The 19,957-nt window shown below is 36.4% G+C and overlaps 1 protein-coding gene across 4 annotated transcripts in view; it reads left to right on the forward strand.

Annotated features, from left to right (window-relative positions):
* The window catches only part of So (sine oculis), a 48,758-nt gene that overhangs the window by 12,201 nt on the left and 16,600 nt on the right, over nucleotides 1-19,957 (forward strand). For 2 of the 4 annotated variants that reach the window (XR_011447582.1, XR_011447581.1), the window contains exons 4-5: nucleotides 15,120-15,573; nucleotides 15,970-16,340. Coding sequence is in view for 2 of the 4 variants with exons in the window: in XM_070304524.1 (XP_070160625.1) it covers nucleotides 15,120-15,573; nucleotides 15,970-16,254 (739 nt within the window). In the remaining 2 variants the exon portion in view is untranslated. Of the gene's footprint in view, nucleotides 1-15,119; nucleotides 15,574-15,969; nucleotides 19,631-19,957 lie in introns of those variants that run through there. The other 2 variants (XM_070304524.1, XM_070304525.1) reach the window with 1 other exon arrangement.

Below are 19,957 nucleotides of genomic sequence, written 5' to 3' on the forward strand. Positions count from 1 at the left end.
TTATAATATATTATATACAACAACGGAATAATAAGTTGAAAGGCTATAATTATTTGCCTGTTTAACGCACACATGCTGTCGGAAATTAAGTCGATCTCGCATACACTGGGGCGATGTTTCCCTCCCCCGGGACAGGGGCGTCTCGTGGGCGTCTACGGCAGGCAAAAAACGTCAAATACGGGACTGTAGTCTTCCCCCGGGAGCTGTTATCGAACGATTTAACTATCTCGTTTGAGCACGATATAACGCGCACGCACGACGAAACGCAGACTATGACTGTAAAAAACAAGCGAAACGAATTTTAAGAAATGATAAATTAACTATGTATAATTTGTATAATTCGAAGAAACAATGTTTCATTGAAATTTCATTTATTTATTGAAGTGATAAAGGGTGGTTAATTTTTGACATGAATTCTGTGTAATGAGGATTGAAAGGACCAACAATAATGACAAAATAATTATAATCATAATAAAATAATTACGAATAAATTAGCAGCATTAATTTCCAGTTTTTTTTTTTTTACGAATTGTTTATATATCCCAATCGTATATAATTCCAATGATAAAAATAAAAAAAAATTGTATAGCAATTTGAATAAAAATTGCATGCGCTCTAACTGTGATTCGTAACTGTCAAATGAATTGGTATTTGTAATTGATTCTGATTATAGACCCACGCGTATCGACACACTCGAACGGAAGTATATAAGATCGGAATCGCGTTAAAAAGATAAGATCGGGTATATATAAACATCGTGGATTCTCGAAACACCCGTAACATCGTTTGCTCAATCTCCACATGACTCTCGCATTCTCGTAACGAACTTTAAACAATGAGAGGTCAATCGAGATAAATCCCGGATGATATGTTTTGCATACCGAAAAAAATCGAGCGATAAGAGGGCGAGAACGGGTCCCATTTTCTCTCTCTCTCTCTCTCTCTCTCTCTCTCTCTCTCTCTCTCTCTCTCTTTCTCTGCCGGTCCCACAATTATCAGCGCGATTACTTACGCCGGCCGAGCCAGATACAGAGTTGTCAGCATCCTCCACGCGGCGAAGTGCATCCGCTGCACTTTGAGAAACGCACGAGGCAAGACAACGGCGACGAAGTACACCGATCGACGGGGTGCGTCAGCGGCGACGGCGTCGTTGCAGTTGCTGCATCGCTGCCGACGATAACGGAACCGCTGTCGCCGTTCTCGGTACTCGGTATCCGATGACGGTGGAACGTGCGTGTATCGTCCAAACGCGAGATAACGCGCGTTGATGCTGATTAAGATGATCAGCGCCGCCGCCGCCGCCGCCGCCGCCGGATAATCCGACTTGCTCTCCGCGCGCGCGTCTCATCGCTTCTCGAAATTTTCCGACGTACGTCGGTATCGCGTTGCAGCACGGAGGGGCAAGGGGCTAATTCTGCGCTACCAGTTCGCTGAAAGCTTACTTTAGTCTCGATTAGGCTAAAAGTAATATAAATAACCAAATGGAGGATGCACGATGCGTTCGGCACTGATTACATATGATTTAGTACTTGTGTACTTCGAGATTATCTAAATTATAGAAAATTAACGTACATAATCCGATCATATATGTCATCGCATTTCCTTTAATGAAAATTACTTCTTTAAGCTTTTTCTTCTCTAAACGATAAAAAAAAAAAAGATCGCCCAGCATGATGGTTCATTGCAACGGATAAAAAAAAAGTGCCGGATATTAAAACTGGTCGTGTCGCATCCGCGATCTTTTTTTCTTTTTTCTTTTTTCGAATATCGATTCTATTGCTCGGCTTGAAAAATAAATGCCGCATGTTTCACGTTGGATCATTTTTTTTCTGCTTCATATGTCACTTAAAATGTGTCGATTTCGATCGTCGAAGTGAGAAACAAAAAGAACGTAGAGTGGAGAGGAGGGTGAGGGGGAACGGATGCGTATCCGCGAGTGCATTGTGCCTTCATTCTTCACAGTCGAAAATAAACTCCCGGCCGCACGCCTTGGTCGCGCTGTGTATATTTTTTTGCTCTCTCTCTCTCTCTCTCTCTCTCTCTCTCTCTCTCTCTCTCTCTCTCTCTCTCTCTCTCTCTGTTTCTCTACGAGAGCGGCCGCTTTTGTATATATATATATATATATATATATATGGCGCTTAAAACGTCTTTATTACTGTCGCGCTAGTCCCGTTGATAGAAACTCGTGCCACAATGATCTTCGAAGGGATCGCTCTGACAGATTTAAGAACAATAACGCACGGTGCTGGAGATAAATAGAACAAAGCTTCCCTCTCAATGGACAAAGCTTTCCTCCGATTTATAGTTTCTCGAATTTATTTTTCCTTGACCGAATTATTTAGCTGAGATTAACAGCATTAAAACACGAAAGAGTATTCGAACTGGAAAAGCACGCTTGGATATGAAAAAAATCGCAATTTTTGAGCAATGAATGAGATTATTAATTTTATTTTCTATTTTACTTCCGCGATAAATTTATTATATAAAGTACGCGGTAACTATTATATTATCATAATTACGTTAGATTAGTTTACGAAATTGTAAAAGTTACGGAATGTTTGAAGCAAATATTAAAGTTTTTTTTTTTTTTTCAAAACTAGAAATATATATTATAAGAGATCTCTAAAAATATTTAGAGATAGGAAATAAAAAAATTTTAGTAATAATTTTACGATATAGTAACGCGTTTTTCGATAATAGTAAGAGATAGCACAGTGGCTTGGACGGCTAAGTTTGTTGTGTCATCCGCCGGCTTTCTCGATAGATCGAAGGGCTATATCACGCTGGCAGAAGCCAGTAATGGCTTCGTCATTGTTCTCCAATGTCAACAAAACATTGCTAATGTACCAACCCCTCGAACGCTCGCCCTCGCCCTCGTCCTCGTCTTCGCGTCTCCCCCATCATCCCACGGTGCAGATAGAAAAATGGAGAGAAAACGCGGGAGAGACGTTATTTCCAGCCATTCGACAAATCTTATCTCGTGCGATCGATTTGTTAAAATTTTAAATTATCTTACTCGAATCGATCTAAGCGATGACTCCTTTCCGTTGACCTCGATTCGATCGATCGCGCCATAAAATATAGAAATTATATGAAATATATTTAGATAACTCTTCTTTTTTTCATATCGTCCGAAAATTAGCATCGTTGCTAACTACTTGCCACTTTTCAATCAAGAACATTTTTTACATCGCACATATATATGATTAGATATTTACTTTTGAAATTATTCTTTGAATTTTCATACACGTGGTTCAGATGATAAATTTATTTACAATTTAAAGGATGGTGTATAAGAAAGGATATCTACCTAGTTTGGACTTATTACGGATTAATACCTAAATTGTAAACACACAGGGAGATTGTGCTTGTCATGGCCATCGCTTGGAAACTACTGGCACAAAGATTAACGTCTCTCTTATTCGCCGCCGGTACCGTCAGATTGTCCACTTTAGATTAGATTAGATTAGGGGCGGACGTTTTATTCGCGCCGCATAAGCGAAACACACGCGGGAGAGAAGGCGCCCGGCTGCTCACCGCGTTTGTTTGTGGCGACGTTTTATCGGTCGACGTGTGCGGTTCTTCTGACATTTTCTACGAACTGGACTCGATGATCCGCCGTATCATTGTCGTAAAATTCTACGCGTGAACAAAGAAGAACGCGGCATGCGTAACGATTATAAACTGTATATTTCAAAAATATTAAAGCTGTTGCCAGAGACGATAATTAATCGGGACAATTATAATAAATATGTCGAAGAAAAAAACAATTTTTAACAGATATTTATTTGAAACTTAATTATATAGTTTTGGCGAATATTTTTACGGAAGACTGAAAGAAACAGAGAAAAAGGAGACAGAAATTCTCTCCTTTAAATTATAATTATAAAATATCCTTAATTATATTATAATCATAAACATCATCTTTAATATTATTATATTATAATCTTAAATTTTGAATAAATATCAGATCAAAAAAATACATATATATATATATTGATAGAAAATATATGATACACATACGACTGTATTTAGACAAATCAGGAGAGTGATCAAAAAAAAAAAAAAAAAAAAAAAAAAAAGTTATAGATCATATATTTGAAAAATATTAGACTCATACCAGTATCATAATTATTTCTTCATCGGCTTTTTATCATTGGAAAAAAATAAGCTGACTAAAAATAAAACTCAAGTTAAAATCATAATAACGCACGAGAAATATTTTTAATAGATAATTTTTAGCAATATTTTATATTTCTACAATTTTGATGATAAAGTTTGTAAAGATAAAATTTCAGTAACTTCGATGCTTTTACTGTACAATGATGTAAAAATACATATCAATATCGCGTTGCACTTTTTTGCAAAGTTACACACAGTAATATGGAATAAAAATGAAATACGATACGATTTTACGTTTAATACGATTTAATGTTTATTTTACACTAATATATTCACTTCATTGTGAATAATGTGTATATTTTATTGAAATTTTTACGAATATAAAATTTTCGATCATCACTCTATTAAACAAAATAATAGGCGGACTCGAGGAGCAAATAGTGCGATATGTTAAATAAAAAATTGAACAATTCACGAGAATTTTAATGAATTAAAATTTACAAAAATAATATGATTAGAAACATGTAGCAAAAAAACACAAATTTGCGTCATTATTGTATTTTACTTTACTATTTCTAAGCGATTTGCGTGCGTCACATGCTACTTTTTTAGTCAAGTATTATTGTGAATTTTAATTCATTAAGATTCTTGTGAATTGCTTATATAATTTTTGATTTAATATATTGCGTACTTACGTGTATACATCTGCTATTTGCTTCTCGAGTCTGCCTATTATTTCGTTTATTTTCATTATTTTCTTTTTCGTTATTACTTTATTACTCGTAACGTATTAAAATTTAACGAAAACAATTGTTCTTATTAATGTTTATCCGATTAATTTTGATTAATCCATCTCATATACATTTCGGTAACATCTATTAATATTTTTGACATTCAAATATAATACACTTGGTCATATATCCATATATATATATATATATATATATATATATATATATATATATATATATATATATACACTTTCTCGTTCTAGATATATAATATTTGTAACATATGTAATATCTACATTCTCGATTCTTAAGATGGAAAGTAAATTCGCGCTTAAGTTTTCATCTATCGTCAAACTTTAACGAGACAATTTCGCTTATACGATTATCCTACGGTTGATTAACCGCGACTAGGTATCGATTCGCGGACAAGGGGGTTAAAAATAATCGATGTGGCGGTTTCTCCTGGAAGGGACAGTGTGCCATGGCCGGATGTGGAAAGGGACAGATGGGGGAGTCAGCATCGAGAGGGCGTAACGGTTGCGGGGGGTGGCCGATAAGGGTTAGACACAGGGGTGGTTGCGCCAATATTGACTCCTTCTGAAAAGCAGAGACTCGCCGGTGACACAAAGAGGGTGGCGCTACTTTACCTCGCCCTTCGTACAACCTACGTATTCTTTCGGCATGGCGTCCGTTCGACTGGCTAACTTCGGCCACTGTCGCGTCGGGTCGTCATTAATCATTCGAAGGTTCGAAATTACTTTCAAGAGGACACTTTCTCTATTTCAAACGATTAAATCCGTCAAGAAAAATTTGATCCTAGATATTTTTTTAGAGAAAAAGAAAAATTCGTTTATTTAATATTATGTTTCTGATTTTAGGACTATGTATATATATATATATATATTGTAATATGAAAATATTTTATATCGGATTATAGATCTGCGTAATTAGATATATAATTAATACTTCTCATCTTTTCCAAATCGTATAAATTATAAATTAGACATTGGTCTTTCGATATTCAGTTTTATATAATACATGTAATATTGGTCATATACGATCTGATATGTGCATGATTTATTATATTAATCGACATCTTTAATTTCATAATCACGTTATGCTAACTATAAGATTTCGATCATTTAATTATGAAATATATTTTTCAGCATATTAATACAAATTCATTCGCATTCTGGATTAATACATGTTTGATGACATATTTTGCTCGCGCAATAGATTCGTAAACGCGCACATCCCGATTTAGATGAAAGCAGTTTTTATATATTAAATTCCTGCGAGATTCGTGGTGAATATCGATGGCGAATTGACATTTGGTTGAAGCACGTGATTTTTTCCGACATCGATTACGCGAATCGAAGAACGACGCGAGTCTGTTCGTCGCGTGAATTTTCGCGCGCGAATAAAGATGCTTTTGGGTCAAGCGGAAGGAGACACTCGTTTAGATTGTAACGCCGCGACGTGGCCCCGAAATAGCCGCGCGAATACTGGTACCATTCCCCGGTTTACGGTTACAGCGGGCACGGTGTCTGGGCAGCGCGCTGCCCGTGTCTGTAACCAGAGAACCCATTTCAACGCCGTATATACCGTACGTACGCGCCGTCGCCGTATCCGCTTCCGAGATTTCTGGACTCTAAATGTCAAATTTTCAGTGTTGATTAATCTCCTGGACCGTATTATGTCGTAATTAAAATGACAGATTATATCGTAAAAGTCCCTGCATCGCAGAAAAAATCGATATATATATATATATATATCCTCCAAATTTTATTGTATGATTATGATTATAATAAAATTTCAAAAAACGAAGTATCAATTTTTAATATAATTAATATAATATTTATATTAATAATAATTTATATATATACATAATGTTAAAAATATTTATATCTAATGACACGCATTTGCAAAACTTCCACGAATATTTATTATCAAAATTTTCTAATATTCATAATTGTCGATGTTATTCAGCCTAAATCCTTCATTTTACTGCGCGTAGTTCTGTATTCGTTTATATTTTTGCATCGATTGTGCAATCGGTAAGGTCTCTCGAAAGATCGAGGCGAGAAAGGAGGGACAGACTCGAGGAAATCGTTCAGACGTCGAGCAATTTTCCGAGACGACGCGTCACTTCCATGTCTCGCGTGCGGGAATTGGGCGCGGCTCAACCTCGCCAAGGTCGAACCAAGATACTTGGCTTATGCAATTTTTACGATATAAAAATGCGTTTATTTTCTTGAAACTGTGTCGACACTAAAAAAGATTTTCACTTGTAAATTGAATTTCCGAGAGTGCACTAAAATTTGTTGTTTCTTTTTTATATCTCTTTTATTTCTTTTTTATATTTCTATCACTTTCTTGGAGAGCTATATATAAGAATTTTTTATACTTGTCTTACGCTTAATTTTATGACAAACTTTTTGATAAGTTAGGATTTTCAAGATAATTTTGAAGGATTGATGTTATTGTATATTATTATTATTATTATTATTATTATTTTTTTTTTTTTTTTTTCAATTGTCTGTATTATTAATCTTTAACTACAGTTAGAGATTTATTTTATGTAGAAACATATTCTCTCGCAATTTTCTTCACTTCCCATTCTCTCTCAAAAATTCGTACGTATATTTTTTTCATTTTTAGCAGAGAAAAATAATGCATTTAACAAGAAGAAATTACAACAATAATATTGACATTTTTTTTAATTTCCTGCTATAATTATAATATACGTAGTATCGTATTCCACCATTTCTTTGATTCGAATCGTTTTTCGTCCTACAGATCCACGTAGTGAAAATAGTCATCCCATCCTCTCCGCCATGTCCCTCCATGCGGACCCCCTTCTGGGGCCCCGTGCGTGTACCGGACATATTCGCACGCGCGTTGCATTCTGGGAATGCGTGCATGAATGAATGCCCCTCTGTCCCCCACGGTTCCGAACAAGAAGAAGAGGAAGAGACGAGGGATCAGGGGGGAGGGGGGGGGAGAAGGGAACGAAGGGGGACTCGAGCGGCTCGTTCTCTTTTTCAACGGCAGCGGGAACGAGGCGGGCCCTTTCGGTCCTTACGTGCCCACATGTGGACCCTTCCCGCGAGCTGTCAGATTTGACGTGGTCTTCTTCAAAGCGGTTTTCACCGAGCGAGCCTCCCCCTCCCCCCTATCCCGCCTTTTTTCGTCCCCAAAAATGGCTGAGACGATCCAACATGGCCGTGCCCATCTCTTTCTTTCTTTCTCGCTCTCGCGTGTTTTTCCTTTTTCTTTCTTTCTTTCTTTCTTTTTTTTTTTTTTCTTCGGCGAAAGGGAGGTCGAGGGGCATTGCGCATTCAGTGGCGCCTTTCAATCTGAGACGAATCCTTTGTGGTGGTTTGCGGTTGGGCGTTCATCCTCTTCGATCAGCGCGCGAGCGCGTTCTTCGAGAGTAAGGGAATACGTATCGCGTATATATAATCGGTCAAATTGAGATACACGTTCAATTCGGAACGTACATTCTTCGAAATCACAAGATCAGGTAATTCTAAACTTTGTTCTCTTCATTTTTCTCTTTTTGAAATAAGATTTATTGTTAATAAAATATCCATCGTGAATTAATTCGGAAGTAATGACATAATAAGATCTCTGTTACGCTGTTGACATATTTTTGATTTTTCTGGCCGATCTCCTATTTGGGATTTTGCGTACACTTGATATCAAATCGTTAGAAAGTATTTCCGGTTTTGTCAATTGTACACGTGATAATGAATCTAAAAATCTCGAGGATCGAGGACATCCGCGCTGGGTGTCCCCTTGGGGCTTCTTCCGGGATTAAATCCGTTTCACGCGTAGTCCCTCGGCAAAGGGATATGGGTTCACACACGACGCCGACGGATTGACGAGACGAGATGATGACAGAGATCCCCATACGCTCGTGTGCGACACACTCGCGGTACATCGAAAACTACCGGCGTACCGGCAGGTTCGGCGTAATCCGGATTAAAAAAATCCCAAAACAGCAAAAGCGTTTTAACGCCGCGGCGCGCTTCCTAATACGAGCGCGAGGACGCGTCTCCTACCTGCGGGGATCTCGTCGATCCGTCGTAAATAACGATGCGTCTCCGATAGATCTATGGAAAACAGCGAGCTGGACCGGCCACCGAGTCGACGACCACCACGGTTGGTGGCGTATTCAAATAGAGAAAAAGAAATAGAATGAACGGGCTTTCATTTTTTATCGAAATCTTTACGCTGTACAAAGATTTTGTTCTTTCAAATACGGACGTGGAAACTTTTTCGCAATAAATATGAATTTATAGAGAATATTAATTTTATATTATAATATTTATATTATAATAAATAATGTATAATATAATATGGACGTACAGGAAATCTCTCTTTTATCGGATTAATTCTTCATGATAGACAAGTAGATAGTAATTTTTTTTTTTTTTTTTTTCCTCCATATAACTTCGTCTAGGCCCTTCTTTTTAATAGAATATTTATTCGAAGATTAATCAGTAAAATTATTCAATATTAAGAGTTGAAATCTGAATATTTGAATAAAAATTTATTAAATTCGCGCGTCTAATCTATTATTATTATTGTTATTATTATTATTATTATTATGATTCGAGGAAAGAGAAATAAGGAAGATTACTATAATATTATAATACAAAAATAATATCATCTCCCTATTTTTCAATCGTTTAAAGAAATAATCGCTTTGTTTCGCGTTCTTAGAATAATTGTCGGTGCCAGAATTAAGCGTTTTTTCCAAACGATTTTTCAGGATTTACGAGTTATCTGTTATCTCGAGATAATATGATGTGCTGTGCTGCAAAACTATTCATGCAAAACTGGCACAGTCTTCCTTGATACATTGTTGATTTATGAATCGAATTTAGGCGGACCTCAAACTCGCACGTACAACAATTGGCACGAGAACACGGATTCTTTGACACACTTTATAATGCATTATCCCATTAAGTGAAATTATATATCAAATTACGATAAGTAAAATAATGTGACACGTCATTTATCATTGAAATAATTCCGATGTGCATCAATGAGTGTCATATTGGAATTCTCTCCTATTTAATTTATGTGCTTCTCATTTCTACTCTTGCGATTTCTACTTCTGCGAATTTCTACTCTTCGTAAACGAGCGTTTTGTTATCGCGATAGTACGATTCACGCGAAATATACGACTCGAGAATCTTTATGCATGAAATTAAACAAACTTTGTAAATCTTTCGATAATCTACTGACTAAAAGAATTGACTTTTACTATTGACATGATCATTCTAAGTATTTTAAAACGATGAAATATAATTTTAATTATTATTATTCTCTCTTCCTCTCTCTCTCTCTCTCTCTCTCTCTCTCTCTCTCTCTTTCTCTTTGGAGAATATATTAGTTTTTATTTAAAAGGGAAATTTTGACTACTGTGTTTACACATCATAATAGAAATACGTCGATCATTATAGTTTGAGGTACATTTATCATTTACAATACCGAAAACCGAACCTGTCAAAATTACATCAGTTATAATCCTTGGCGAATTTTTTTGCACTGGTAAATTTCGTGCGGATGATCCCGTGTTCGCGCGAGAAATTCGCCCCCGGACGTTTTCACGGACAGGACCCGAGATCGTGCAGGTAGAGAGAAGGCGAGAGCCATAGTTTACAAACAGAGGCTGCTCGTATATAGTGTGTACACGGTACGCTGCCTCCCATTATTTTAGGCCCGGGAAACTTTCCTTCTCTATCTGCTTATGGAATCAGCTGCCAGTAACTTCCTCGTGCTCACCTGCCGAGAGGAGTGGACGGACGCGCGGGATCCCTCAGCCTCCGGAGTTTCCACAGGAAAATCCGCCGTTTCTTTCCTTAAGATTTCGAGGCCGACAAACGAGTTGGCCGATTTTCAATTTGCTCTCCACAGATCCCGGAGTTTGCCTTTCTGCCTTCTTCAGCGAGTTAAGTAATCCCGGTTGGCAAAACTGGCGGTCTCTTCGAGAGCGAAGCGCGACGGTTGCGTGGGATATTTGGAATGCGAAAAATAAATTTGAAAGTTACATAGAAGAACACGCTTAAATTAAACTGATTTATAAATTTAGAAGTTGCTGATCTAGTAAATTTTTTCTCATACAGTTGCCAGTTTCTCGATATATATCACATTCGGCTCTTGAAGAATTGAAATTTCTATTCGCTTGGATATTATTAATGATACGGAAAAGCTTAGAGAAAAGAGGAGAAAGAGAGAGAGAGAGAGAGAGAGAGAGAGAGAAATAAACGGAGAGAAAGAAAAAGAATTCGTTATGAGTCTGCAATCGCATTCTGACCCAAACTTGTTTCTACTAGAGAGAGGATATCGCACGTAGACCGGAATAAAGTATGCGACACAACACAGGGGCGACAGAACCGATATAATCCGATTTTATGAGGAAACCACGACATAGAAAGAGAGAGAAGAAGGGGAAGATGCTATCAGGTCTCTCGTACCGGTCCCAGGCGGTATAAACTTAGACACGCGAATTAGTGGTGCCGCGATAGCATCTCATTTCGAGGCGAGCGTGCGATCAGGAATTTATCGAGAAATTAAATTAGAAATTATGATAATACCCGACAGCCTATATACATATATACGCAATACAATATGTATATTACATGTATATATATATATATATATATATATATATATATATATATATACATATTACATGTAGACACGACGCTTTTCTCACCCCGAAATCGATCGTCGTGAATGAGCAGCTGCGGCATCGCGTTTCCTCAATTATTTATACGTGATTTGCGCCACTCAATTAAGGACACCTTCTATAAAGCTGCTCGTACAATATGCAATGTAATTTATTAGATTGATGCTACATCATCAACCTCGCTCGTTCCTGAGGTTCGATAACGCAGATTTATAAGACAATTTTATCAAAATTAAAAGAAAATATGAGATCAAAAAAATGCATAAAATAATTACGCACGAATTTTAATCTGATTATAGATTAATATGTATATAAATTACGCATGGAATTAATTAAATTGAATTAGATATGTTTAACCGAAACGTGGACTAAAAAGTCGTTGTTCCATAAAAGTCTCAGTCTATGTTTCGTTTAAACGTACTTAATATTATATATATATATATATATATATATATATATATATATATATATATATATATATATATATATATAAGACCAAATATAGGACAATTAATAAATTTATTAATAAAATTAATAAACAAAACAATTAATTAATAAAAGAGTAATTATTAATATTATATATCATATAGATAATTTAAATTTGGTATAAAAAAAAATTACTTTCGTGTGATTTACTCTCTCCAATGACTTAATAGCCAAAGTCGTTGATCTCAACTTTATGATACGAAGGAGATAACGATCGGCGAAGGCACGGCTATGGTTTCATTAATCGGCCGGTTCGTAAATAAGATTTACTTCGAAATTCCGCGGCGGTCGGCAAGATCGATTTGTCCACTATTCGTGAGACAACGGCAACTCACGTAGAACCGTCCGCAGATAGAATCTCGTCACATTCCTGGCATTTTTTATAATCCTTGACGTTGATCTGGACATGGGCGCGCGCGACAGAAACATAAACGGAATGTTTAAAATAAAAAATTTATTACTTTTATATATAGCGCAAATTAAATAATGTACGCTAATTACATACATAAAATATCTCTCTCTTACTTTACTTAACTAATTTTAATGTAAATTTTAATGTAAATTTTAATTATAAAATTTATTCCCACTTAATTAAAGATACATTCCATTAAAATGTATTATAGTTTTTGCAATGTTTTTAATTAAAGACCGTTGAAATTGATTAATGCTGATTCTTTGTGATATTTCGTGCGTATTTTCGCGCGCATTCGATTATTTTTCACGATAACAAGATGTCTCCAATTAAATTTAGCGGATTGATGCATTATGTGAAGAATTAAAGAAAATAACAGAGAGAGGCGAGGCGATTGAAGACCCGCGCGCGAAGATATCTGAATGATAAATTGCATGGAGATAATTATTAATTATTCCCTTTGGAGTCGTCAAAGCTTCCAACATTTAAAAGGCCTGTATCCTCTTCGATCCTACATAGTCGCGCCGAAGAGAAGAAAAAGAACAGAGAAAAGCGTCGATCCGGAGACGCGGAGTAGGTGTCACGGCTTCAAAATAAATGCCTTTTGCACGCGATGAGTCACAAATCCTAATGAAAATAATAATAACCCCGAAAGATTCCGTTCTTTTTCGTGGCCGTGCGACGCAACGCGGATAAATTTATTTACTACGCGATGTACGGACAGATAAGGCATACCTGGGGACACCTCCATCCGGTTATAGGTTCCACCATGTAACGGGTGGTACGAAAAAAGATCAATGCGATAGACTCGGTCCTACGTCGTTTCGGTGTATCCAGGGAATCTCGTCTTAATGCTAGAATACAAAGGGCGACGTCCCGACTAATTAGACATTTTATCTCTCGCGTGTGTAGAAATTGGAAACCAGTACATAATTACAATCATATAGATAGCATCTTGTAACTGGTGGTATGAAAAAGATCAACGCGATAAACGTAGTGTTCTAATCATCCCTCGGTATATAGAAAATATATCTTTTTCTTATTATACACATATGACGATACACAAAGGTCGTGACTTAATTAAGATCTTACATCTTTATGTGAAAATTGATATCGATAATTTTAATTTTCGTGTACTTTGCAATAGACAAAAAAATATAAATTTTTCATTAATATAATCGCGATTTTTCTGGTACCATTGATAAGGATAACCTTTTTTTTTTTTTTGTATCCAGCATATCTGAATTCATCGAAGCAATTCAGAGTTACAATACGTTGATTTAAATACGCTTGTAACATCTAAAAAAATTAGATATAGATATAATATATTTAAAACTATTTTGTAACACATATTTATACACACATTTATATTTAGATATTATATAATATCGGAATATCTCTCTGTATTTATTTTATCTCAATTTTACGTAATTGTGTAAAATATTTCGGAAACTCTTTACGGTGATATATTTTTACTTTCTTCAAAGTTGCTGCAATGCTCGAGATGTCTTCCGTGTTCTCTTATCACTTCGGTAGTTTCTCTCTCATACTACGAAGACCGGTTCTCGAAAACACCCCGTAGAGACAAGTGTCGCAGCACTTGCCTTGAACAGTGCGATATCACTGGTCTCGCGTCTAAACGACTTGTAAAACAAGCGCTTAACGATTGCTGGATACCTGGAGGAGGATAGACAAAGAAGAGGAGAGAGGAAAAGGTAGAAAGAGAGGTAAACGAAGGGGGAAGCTCGGCCGGACCCGTGGGTCTCCTTCACATGCTTCGAGGAGGTCCAGCTTGCTAAATTGAGTTTACGAGACGCCAAGAGCGTTTCTCTCGCTTTTTCACTCTCTCTCTCTCTCTTTTCTTTCCTCTTTTTTCTTCCGTTCTCTTTTCCTTTCCGTTGCGCGCCTCTTTAAAATCCTACTCTCCCTCCCTACACTCGGTGCCCGCCCTTAATTCACAAGTACGGGAGAGGCTGGATATACCCTTTTCTCGGTACTTTACGTGCCTGTACTGGTGTTATCTTAGGCGATATTATTTCGATTCCAGTCGATCGACGTCGCCGGATTGTCGCAAGGCGGTGGTTTAACGCGATGCTCGCGCTAGCGAATGCAATTAAATTGGGCCCCTGGGATGTCTTCATAATGGAATGATGGAGAACATGTGGCTAATAAAGAGGGATCGATGACGAACGTATATATTAATATTTGTGTCGGCTTTGCTTGATACATGCGTGGTATATGGTTGTTTCGATGAAACAACCAAATTCCGCTTGAAATAAATAATTAGAAGATTGGACTAATAATATTTTCATTCTTTCACAGTGAAGGATTAATAATTTTCAAATACAGGTAAAAAAAAAGCGTGAATTAAAGAGAGAGGGAATAGATATATGAAAGGGGACCGTTAAAGAGATTATATTTGATAACGGCGAAATATAATAGGATGTAATTAACATAATAGTTTAAACGCGATGTGTGATAATGGTATGATTAACATAAAAATTTATTTAAACCGGTTTGCGTACAATTCGCTGCTCTTTGTTCGCAACTTGCTTCGCACAACACGCATTTTCATTTATGCAAAGTATAAATCTTCAAGAAAAAAAGAAACAAAGATCAACTGTCTTTTTTAAAAGATAAAAATGCCGCTTTGTTGTTTTAGTGGACAGAGGGAGGACAAGGCTCACGGCGGGGGCTTAGGGGACTCCAGCAGCGAGAGCGGCGACGAGACGAAGCGGCAATCCGGACAGCAGCCACAGCAACAGCCGTCCTCTTGCGCCGTTCAGCAACAGCAACAACAGCAGCAGCAGATGGTGGACCACCAGCAAACCTCCGGCATGTATCAGCTTCCGCCTCCGGTCACGGTCTCCAGCCCGCATTCGTATCACCAGAGTCACGGCACGTCCTTGAGCCACCCGCACATGCAACACCACGATACGAGCAGCGAGAGCGGTGATGACAAGAGGAACCTCCATCATCAGTTGCAGCATCATATCCAAGTCGGCACCCACGGCGCCCACGGACTCGTTCATCCTACCGCTACCTTGCCACCGCCACCGCCAAGTTGCGCTCAACAGAAGAGTCAGCTGGATTACATGCAGTACTACAGCCCGCAGGTAAGAAACATATTTTTCATGTTCGTTCCAATTTACGTTCGTAACAAGAATTTCTCGTATCTTTTTTTTGCGGGCGCGTGTTCTTAAAGAAAAACGTTACGGGGTTTATCTTATAAAAACCAAAAATGTTATATTGTTTTGTAAAGAAAATTGAAGTAAATATACTGAAAGATATCAAGTTTTTAAAAATATATTCAATATTCAATTAACAATATACGAAGAGTTTTTAGATTCTTTTCAAGAATAGATTTATAAATGTAAAAATCGAACATATATATACACACGCGCGTGTATGTTTTACATTTCTTATCACATGACATTGATATTCCATTTCCTTCCATTGACGTTGTGTCGTGGATGAAACGAATATGAAGAAATCTTTCTTTTTTGCGATAGGATTATTTAATCGGCACACCGACCTCCGCGGATCTGCAGAAGTCCTTGCCACACACGGCGACGTCGATGCAGATGGGCGCGATCGCGCCTTCCATGGGCGGATTAAGCCCGATGGGTCCCTCGACGATGCTTTCCAACACTATGCAGGGTGTCAACACCATGAACACTATGTCGATGAACGGCATGGGCATGGGCGCTTACCAGGGCATGGGCTCCATGGGGATGTCGACGTCGCACGCGAGTTACCATAGCGGCCTCGTGTTGGGCGAGTATCATTCCTTGTGACCTTGGGCCCCAAGCACTCAAAGCAAAAGAAGCCAGGAGAAGACTTAATGCACATCGGAGAGGCGCAAGACTTCCGGTCGATCAAGGTACTCTTGAATGGTTTGCTGTGATATTATTTGGATCGTCAATAAATTATTATCACCAAAGAAAGATAAGGAAAGTCTTATCTATTGATATTGAAGTTTGCTTAAAAAGTATTATAAAAAGATGCAAAAGTATTTAAAATATTAATAAAAATATTATTATTGAACACATAAGCACGATCTCAATTTATTGTTAACGCAATTATTAAATAATGGAAGAACTTTAAGTCAAAAATATTTTTTATCGTTGCAATAATTCCTTGGCGATCCAGTAATGTTCCAGATAAATAAAAAGGACAGTTCTGCACGGATATATTCTGTACGGATCGTTTCGTTCTCCGTGAGCTTTTCTCGGTGGGTATTTTAAAGCGTATGAAGAGCGTCAAAAATAACTGTCTGTTAAACCGTCGCGTCTGTCTCGGTGTTCAGAAAAATTTTTTAATTGCGTAAATAAATTAGGTTTTTTTTTTTTATAGATATACGAAGAAAATAGGAATAAACATATAATTAATTATTAATGAAAAAAAAAACCAGTTTTTTTTAATATACTCTAGTTATATATATTTAAATAACTTTATAATATATATGAGTTATAAAATTATTTAAATAAATTATATGAACATAATCATAACTTTAATATGAATTAGTATGTTATATTTTAATTGAATAATCAAGATTCGAAGAAGAAAAAAGTTTGTTTAATAAAAATCATCTGACTTATTTTCAGACAAAAAAATAGTTTTTTATCTGTATACATTTATATATACATTTTTGATTTTTCTATGAAACGATTTCCTATTCCAAGGATATCCGTGAGAATCGGAATCAAAGGATACCGAGGCGGCGATGACGTTTCCGAACGAAATATAGCAAAAGACATATTAGCATTTTACTTGCCCAGTTCGTAAACTCTCGTGGCAAGCTGGCTAGACCGGCTTGTGTTTACCACTATTTCCATAAGTAAATAATGGGGGCAAAAAATTCTGCCTCTAGCCTTTCTGTTCCGTATACTTGGCGCCGTACTTTTCCGTTTTTCTGTCCGAACGGAATAAATTGCACAAAGATAATGTTTCTTTTTTTTTTTTAAACGCACGCAAAATACAAGCGACAGATTCCGATCATTCCTCCTATCGCCTCTCCCCCTGTCTCCCTCATTTCATAGATTCGACCTGCCTATTAAATAATTAATTAGCCGTAATCAAGTACGCTCCTCTTACACCGTACGCTTTTGTGTTTGTCCTGTATGTACATATGTATAATACACATGCATTCGACATATTATTAAGTTAATCTCGTCCTTGTTCGCTGCCTACCGGGTGTTCCCGAGTCATCGATTGGATTTCGTGATTAAACAATTACGAAGTTTTAGATTGACATTTTAGCGATTAAAGTTAACCCATATTTCTCATGTTCGATAATTCGAGCATTTTGCCTCAATGATTTTCTTAGAAAATTATTCGGGATTTTTTTCGAGATACTTTTTCGGGATTAAAGATAAAATATTTCAAGATATTTTATTATTTCTATAACTCACATTCCATAGACGCGTGGTTTGTGTGCGGAATAAGAAAGTATATTTATTAGTAAAAAAATTATTATCACAAGAATATATATTACATCGATATTGATTTATAAAATGTGATATCGCGTGTAGTGATTAAATTGAATAAAAACAGTTAGAGATGAAACTTTAGGGTGCCCCCAGTAGACAGTGAATGCTCGTCGCATCATATAAGATAGCGCGTAAGTTATCATTTATTCGCAGTTCGCAGTCTGTACATAAATATATCTGAAGACAAAAAAAAAATGAAAGGGAAAACGAGAATGTATATGTTGCGCGAGAAGGAAAGTATGTAAGAGGGAACAGGAAAGAAAAAGATATTATACGAAAGTATGACAGAGATAAAAAAGTCGAGATATTGAGATGAATCGTTAATTTGTTATTCAGGTAAGAAATATATTAAATTACTTTCTTGCTCGTAAGAATTTTTTTTTTTTTTTTTTTAATTATCAAGCATCGCGGTTTTTTTTTACGATGTGATTTTTATTTTCTTGCGATGAAAAAATAAAATTAATTTTTACTATAATACGTTTAATGCTTTTGTTAAAATTTTATCGCGTAGAGAACAGTTTAGGGAAATCATTACTAAGACTTGTATAAAGCGCTCTATTATAGAGTGGCGTTTTAATTCATCTCCAAAATGTCGACTTTTCATTCGTAAAATATCTCGCACGCCTAATGTCCTAAATATTCCGTTAGCTGCGACATTGCCTTGTAGATTCTTATCTAGGATATGTCGAGGAGAGAAAGGATTTCCCTTACGAGAGAGTCCTCGGGACGAAACAGGGTAGGGGGATAGAATCGAGGTGAAAGGAAAGAGATAGACGTAGGGTAAAAAATAATAATATCTTCGATCTTATGGCACACAGAACCTACCGGCGTTATTTTCATTTTGCACCTTTCACATTCATCGCGTTCTACGTGTTTGTTAATTTTTACTAAAATAATCGAGCATCTACAAAAAGCTACGTTATAATATTTATTCGACAATTCGAAAGTGCCACAGTATGCGTTACAATAGAGAGAATATTAACGATTCGTAAGAGGAATCGATTAATATAGAATGTATCTGAATGAAGAGAGATAAAAGAAACACATAAAACAATAACTCTATGAATAATACAAAACCTTCCGCTATTTGACAGAATTCACGACGCAATTAAATAACCTTGCATTCGAGAAATAAGACTTTTTTTTTTTTTTAATTATTTGAAGTATCTGAAATAGAAAAATTCTTTTATTTTTATGGAAATGATTTGTTGGTCAATCTTTAAAAGCTCAAATCAATTAAAGCCAATCTCGCTAGTTCGTACGTTTTATCAAATTACATTAGATGTAAGAATCGAAACCATGGAACAAACTATCACTCTTTTGCAGTTTCACGTTTGTAAAACACGATAGTTTTAATCAAGCTTTACGTTAGCGCCTCGTACAGGTAGCAAGCATTATGCTCTCTTAAACGGACAAATTATTGATAAAATTTTAAGCTGTTTTAATGTGTATTATTACGTGTATGCTTCGGCTAATGAACGCTGGACAAATTATTACTGGAACGACTATTATTTATTTATTTTCTCGTATTTGAAGTATCGTTCAAGGATATCTGTATACACAAGTTGTTGTGGTGCACAAACGGGTAGCTTCCGATTGACTCTTTCTCAATTTTTTCTTTGTTTTTTTTCCTTTTCTTTCTTTTGGAAGTTACTTTTCCTCCATATATATATATATATATATATATATATATATATATATATATATATATATATATTCGTCATTACTTTCGAGATATTCTTTTTAGACTTGCGAAAGCAGTAATCATGATCGAAAGTTATTTAAAAAATTTTCTACGAAACGAACGCTGCGATTCGACCAAAGTTAAAGAATTAATTTTTACGAATAGAATGTTAATCGTAATGAGGCTCTTGCACAAATTACGCACTCGCACGCAACTCGCGCATACAAACGGAGGCAGCGGAAGAGCATCGAGGATACGAATGTGAACGAGAGGAGAGTCGCGACGCAAGGACGATTATTAATGATCATTATTATCATCTTGGTC

Source organism: Polyergus mexicanus, unplaced genomic scaffold (genome assembly GCF_030449975.1).
Source record: "Polyergus mexicanus isolate NDT 795.1 unplaced genomic scaffold, iyPolMexi1.0 SCAF_11, whole genome shotgun sequence".
Lineage (NCBI taxonomy): Eukaryota > Metazoa > Arthropoda > Insecta > Hymenoptera > Formicidae > Polyergus > Polyergus mexicanus.